Here is a 6,616-nt window from a genome sequence, read left to right as displayed (position 1 = left end):
ATGTGCCAAACATAATACTAGTGGTAGGGATACAGGATTAGGGGAGAAATCTGACCAGGGCTATTATCCCAAAGTAGTATGATTATCCAAAGGGAGAAATTAAAATGATGGTTGAGTGGGCCTCCCTGGTAGCGCAGCGGTTAAGCACTGGGTTGCGAAGTTGCTCACAGCCTCTGCAGCACCGGTTCGATCCCCGGCCACTGGGTGAGGGTCCCACATGGCGTGCAGACCTCTCCTGCTGCCCGCTGCTCCCCTCAGCAGTTTACTTCTTCAGTCTGCCTGCTCTGTTCTCCCCTCTGGCTCTGGTGAATTCTCTCACCCTCCCGAGCTTCTGACTACCCAGTGCTTGTATAAATAAATAAATAAATACATCTTTAAAAGAAACAAAAAACAAAAATGATGATTGAGAGATGAAAGTCCTCTGGGCCATAGTAGAAGACAAGGAAAGCTTCTTAGGATATATTCAAGTGTTTGATAAGGTCATAGATGTAAAAATGGGAGAGCAGGGCCAGGATAAAAGAATTCTGTTTTGTTACTACCTGTCACCACCCATGAGAACCATGTTGGGACAGAGGAAAGGAGAACTGAGCTTAGCATTCCTGCTGTTTGCACACAGCTCTCTGCAGAAGCAGACTGTGTGTATTCTTCCTGTTGATGTGTTGGTTATCTCAGACCATTTATTCTGGTTATCTCAGACCGTTTATTCAATTTCCTCTGCCACTGCTTCCCGTTAACTGACACCTGACTCTGAACATAGTCTCCCAAAAGAGCCCATTTGTTGGTAGAACTTGCACTACCAAAATTTAAAATCTGTCTTTCTGAGTCCCATGTCTGTTTAGTCCTTGCACATTTTTTTTTAAAAGATTTATTTATTTATTTATACAAGCACTGGGTACAGTCAGAAGCGCGGGAGGGTGAGAGAATTCACCAGAGCCAGAGTGGGGAGCAGAGCAGGCAGAAGGACCGAAGTACACTGCTAAGGGGAGCAGCGGGCGGCAGGAGAGGTCTGCGCGCCATGTGGGACCCTCCTCCGGTGGCCGGGGAGCAGCCGGGGATCGAACCAGTACTGCAAAGGCTTCGGGCAGCTTCACAACCCAGCGCTGCACCACCGGGGAGGCCCTAGTCCTTGCACAATTTTATACTTCCATTTTGTCCTGTGCATTTTGAAGTGGACTTAGGAAGATATATTTGGTTAGACTTTAATAACTTGCTTCCTCTGAACTGATGAGAATAGAATATGTCCACATCTGAACCCAGAGTTGAAAGGATGCTGGGGCATGAGTGGACATGGGGTCTAAAGGAGGTAAGGGGTGTTGCAGAATATGCTCTGGGGGATGTCTGGGGTAAAGCAATGGCCATGAAAGAGTTAGAGCAAGAAAATCTGGAAGAGGAGAGGGAGCAACAAAATTTGAGGTGACCAACCATTTTACAGGATTCTGAATAACAGGGGATGTGCCTCTGTTGCTGTCACGAGCATGATTACTTAGCAGTAAGTTCCTCCCCAGCCCGCACTCAAACACTTTCTCCAGAAAGAGGGTCTTTGGTACCCAAACTGCCAAGCTCTAAGTAGTCCCAGACTCAGTTTTAACTTTACCCCTCTTCACTCAGGCTTCCGCAGCACTGAAAAAGACTGGAACCTTCCTGGAATCCCTATAGTCCCTTCGCCTTATCTCTTAGGAGCTCAGGGAAACCTCCAGGGTGAATTTTAAACTTAATAGCAGTGAAACTGTGTGTATGAGTTTGGGGAGGAGGGAATAGCAAGAGCTAATTCTGGCCACCCTGGGGTCCTTTACTTAGGTTACTTAAAGGACACCACCATGGATTCTGGGTGTCTGAAAGGGAGGAGCGGGGAGATGCAGGGCCATGAGCGTGTTCTCCAAGAGTCACATGGGGGTTTACTAAGATACACCCACACACATCTGCACATACTCACACATGCATGTTTGAAGAAGGTGCCTGGGGCCAGTCTCCCTCTTTCTCATTACCTCACATGCAGGTAAGTTGTTCTATGTGAGGGGGGCGTTAAGTTCACATTCTGGTAGTCTTGTCACTGAGTTTCAGTTGCCCAGCTTGCACTGCGTGCTTCATTCGTGGCCATCATTGTACGTTCTTATCAAAAAGTCCCCCACAGGTCCTTAAATGTGTGTTCAATTTCTGGAAGGATTCTATTATAAGTTCTTAAGTTAGCTTATTAAAAAAGTTTTTTTTTTTTTTGTTTTCAACCTAGTTGACATTTTGGTTTTTGAAAGAGGTATGCTCTATTTTGTCAATTTCTCTGTTTTTATATCCACTTTTGTTTCACCCATTTCATATTATTTTCTTTAAATGGAGGCATATGCAAAATTATACACAATATAATCTTATTTAATGATAGTTTCGTTTAGGTATAATGAATCAGTGTGTCCTTAATAAAACTTTTTTAATAAGACATATCTCTCAGTTGTTACTACTGTTATGCCACATTATTACTACTGCAATATCACAGCATACTACTCTTACTATATGGTATGTATTAGCATGTTTCCAGAATCACTTTTGCATCTTATCAGTCTCTTTTATTTTATACTTTGAAAATCTTGATTAATTTTAGAATTGAAATTCACATGGTTTCTTCATTCATCTCTCAGGTACTTGGCTAGGGTGCTACCATGACTGTCTGCAATGCCACCCAGGGCCACCCTTCTTACTTCATTCTGCAAGGCATCCCTGGGATGGAGGATATCCACAGATGGCTCTCCATCCCCTTCTCCTCCATGTACTTCGTCACGGTGCTCGGGAACTGCACCATCCTCTTCACCATCTGCACAGAGCGCTCCCTGCACAAGCCTATGTTTCTGCTGCTGGGCATGCTGGCCCTCACAGACCTGGGCATGTCCACCACCACCATCCCCAAGGTGCTGTGCATCTTCTGGTTTGACCAGAGTGAGATCAGCTTTGAGGGCTGCCTGGTCCAGCTGTTCTTCATCCACTCCATCTCTGCTATGCAGTCTGCCATCCTGATGTCCATGGCCTTGGACCGCTACGTGGCCATCTGTGAGCCCCTGCGCTACGCCACCATCCTCTCCAACAGCCGCATTGGGTTCATTGGCCTTGTGAGTTTAGTGAGAGCCATCCTGTTCATTCTCCCCATGCCTCTCCTCCTCCAGCAGATGCCCTTCCGGGTCAATCGTGTTATCCCCACTAACTACTGTGAGCACATGGCAGTGGTGAAGATGGTGTGTGTGGATACCACGATCAACAGGATATATGGCCTGGTGGTGGCGCTATTTGTTGTTGGGCTAGATCTCTCAGCAATTGCCTCATCTTATGTGCTAATCATCCGTGCTGTCATGCGGCTGTCCTGTAAAGAAGCCCACCACAAAGCCATGAACACTTGCACCACGCACATCTGTGTTATGCTCATCTCTTATACGCCCTCACTTTTCTCCTTTCTCACTCACCGCTTTGGCAGGGGGATTCCACCCCACGTCCACACCATTCTTGGTAACCTCTACTTCCTTGTCCCACCAATGCTCAATCCTATTATTTATGCAGTGAAAACCAAGGAGTTTCGGGACAAATTGACCAAATATGTGTGCTGGGGTCAGAAACCTGTCTGATCATCCATCCAGCAGAGGTGGGAATGAAGAATAAATGTGGAGAGGATACAGATCCTGGGGAAAGTGACTAGTAATAGAAAAATGTCACATTGCAGATTGACAGCCAAATCCTTGGAAGGAGAGGATACGACACAGAACTTCCTTTGTCTAACTCCAAAGGAAAGCATGAAATGAGAACTATGATATCTTTTCTCTATGTCTTACATTGTAATTGGGTAAATGATATGTGAGAATATATTGAAAGCACTTGAACAACTGTACTGAATGCATGTAAAATTGGTGGAATGTTTTCAAATGGAGAGAACATAAGAGCAAATAATAACTTGCTTTTTGCCACTTTGCCATGGCAAGACCTAAGTATGTGTAGGTGAGGATGTATATCTGTATTTGTGTGTTGAAGGAGAAATGTAAGTGGAATTTGAGGGGAGAGAGAAATGAAAGTAGATAATTGTATTTAGAGTCATTACTTTATTATCCTTGCTACAGAAGTCTTACAGCTGGGGAACACAAATTGTTGCTTCTTTGTAGGTCTAGGAGATATGGGCAGAAAACATAACCTCCTATTCCTAGAGAAATTTCAAGAAAATGGGAAGCTTTTAAATGTTAAAGGTTGATAGGCATAGTAACCAATTTTAAACTTGTAAAAATTTCTAGAGTCAACTCTCTTCCTTGTCTCAACTAATCCCAGCGTCTAACAGGATCTTTTACAAAGAAGCAATTTTGAGAAATTCTGTTAATGGTTGTGGCTATAGAAGACAGTTTTCTACTGGTAACGCTTGGCTACACACCTTTCCCAGGCAATTTCTCTGGGAGCTTGGGAAGGAGATATGAGCAAGTGTTTGGGGCATCTTATGGAGCTCAGGTCCTGTGCCCAGCTATAGAAACTCAAGTTCAGAAGATATTATTTATCCCAGCTAGATAATAATTTAAGACACAGTGGCAATATTTTGAGATGCATGAATTTTTTTTTAAAAGATTTATTTATGGATACAAAAACCAGGGTACAGGCCAGATGTGTGGGAGGATGAGAGCATTCACCGGAGACAGAGTGGGGAACAGAACAGGCAGACTGACTGAAATACATTGCTAGGAGAGCAGCAGGCGAGAAAGGAGAGGTCTGCTACGCCACGTGGGTATCTCCCCAGCTGGCCGGGACAACTTCACAGTGCTGCACTCAATTGCCTGTGCCACCAGGGAGGCCCTTAAGATGCATGAATTTTTTTTTTCTGGCTTTTTGAAGCCAGAAAAATCCTAAGTTTTTCAACATATTGGAGAACTAATTTGCAAAGGCAGAATTTAGATGAAAAGATAACTAATCTAGGGGCCACATGATCATCATTTAAAAGAGACTTAAAATATTTCAACTTTAGGGAAATGAATGAAACTTCTACATAGTGTGACACCAGGTATAAAAAACAATAGTGAAGACATCCATCACACTGAACAATTTAATAACAATGCTGAGGAAGGTGGGCTATTTCAGAGCTTGAAATAAAATGCACAAATTTTAGAAAATTATAAAAAAAGGAGGTTTGACTAGGGAATACCTTAAATGGAGAAAAATTGCAGAAGCAGTAACGGGTAAAGAAGAGAGTACTGCCTCCCTGAAATGAATACCAAGAATAGATATTTAACTCACCACAAACACAACACAAGCAAACAACTCTTGCAAAAAGTTTTGTCATTTATCATTTGACAAAATATTAGCAGATTGTGAGTGGGTCCAAGGCATGCCAAGGGGTGGTAGCACAAAGCTTACTTTTATTGTGAGATCTGAGAGTGATTATTTTCCATCTGATTCAAATGGGATTTCAGGTCCAGAGCAAAATCCACATGCTAGAAAATATCATCTACCTCTCACTTATTTTATTTTCCTTTTAATTTTTGGTGAGATATTTTGTAAAAAAAAATGTCTATTTTTACTGAAATTATTGATAAAAGATTTACTTGATACCTGAACATTGTACATACATGGAAAATCATTCCAGGAAAGCTGGTAGTGCTGCTGATCCTGGGAAAACTGAGGGAACGGGGGAAAAAATTGGAGAAAACATGACAAGGAATCCTGACTGTTTCTGTCTTTTCTTTTTGCACTTTTTCTTTCCCAAAAGTGTTATTAATCTGTGACTGTTGTAACTCCAGGATGAACTGGATACCTGTGTGCTGGCTGAAAATGTGACAGATGAAAATATTTACTTTTTCTTTTCATCTCTAGAAAATTATTTGTAGTTATGCAGAAGCTAGAAGTATGCTCAAATGTTTGATGTTTTGGTCAAGTTTAAATCACTTTCTCTTGGTTTGTTACTTTTTTGGAGGTTACATTAATGCAGGGACCACTTTTTATTCACTCTTTTAAGCTTGGAGAACAGGAAATGGTTTCCAGTCCCCAAATAATAAATTATAAACATACAGATAGTAATGTAATCATAGTTTTATAAATGACTGATTTCTAATAACTTATCAGGGAGGCAACACTTTTGACAAGGTCTAGTTGTGGAGGTAAAAGATTTTTCAACATTGACAGACTATACCTGGGTCCTCAGAAAACAGGACATAAGACAAAAACTTGCCTATGTCATCACCGGGAGTGAAACATGTGGAATAAAAAGGGAAGAAGGAAAGGCAATACAGGGGTTTTATTCACCTATTGTACACTGCTATTAGATGCTGATATTCAACTGCTGGGACTATCCCAAGAAACTTTGAAATACATTTCAGAATCATTTTCTATGGGCATGAAAGAATTAAACCCAACGGCTCACACAGGGATCATAGTCTACCCAATTGGTGTCAGCTTCCCGCAACTGCATGGTGTGTGCATAAGGGCAGAGCTGATTTTTAGGAGTGTCCCATTCTGGGATCTGGGGAGCTGCATGGTGAGAAGCTACAGGTACTAGTTGTGACCTGAGATTGTCTAATTACACCGACATGGAGCTGGTCACAGCAGCAGTGGCTGAATGAAATGTGTGACCCAGGGGACTGTGAAGTGGCGTCAGTTGTAACAATCAGTGTGACCA

General features: G+C 42.5%; 1 protein-coding gene across 1 annotated transcript; it reads left to right on the top strand.

The window, feature by feature from the left end:
• The first annotated feature begins 1,990 nt into the window (after positions 1-1,990).
• On the top strand, positions 1,991-3,599 carry LOC119254977 (olfactory receptor 52E4-like). The gene is made up of 2 exons (XM_037522001.1): positions 1,991-1,996; positions 2,640-3,599. Exons 1-2 carry the CDS (start codon positions 1,991-1,993, stop codon positions 3,597-3,599), a joined length of 966 nt encoding a protein of 321 aa, XP_037377898.1.
• Positions 3,600-6,616: the final 3,017 nt, after the last annotated feature.

Source organism: Talpa occidentalis, unplaced genomic scaffold (genome assembly GCF_014898055.3).
Source record: "Talpa occidentalis isolate TD23 unplaced genomic scaffold, MPIMG_talOcc4v2.1 talOcc4.3, whole genome shotgun sequence".
In the NCBI taxonomy this organism is placed as follows: Eukaryota; Metazoa; Chordata; class Mammalia; order Eulipotyphla; family Talpidae; genus Talpa; species Talpa occidentalis.
This window is presented reverse-complemented; position numbering and strand designations above follow the sequence as displayed.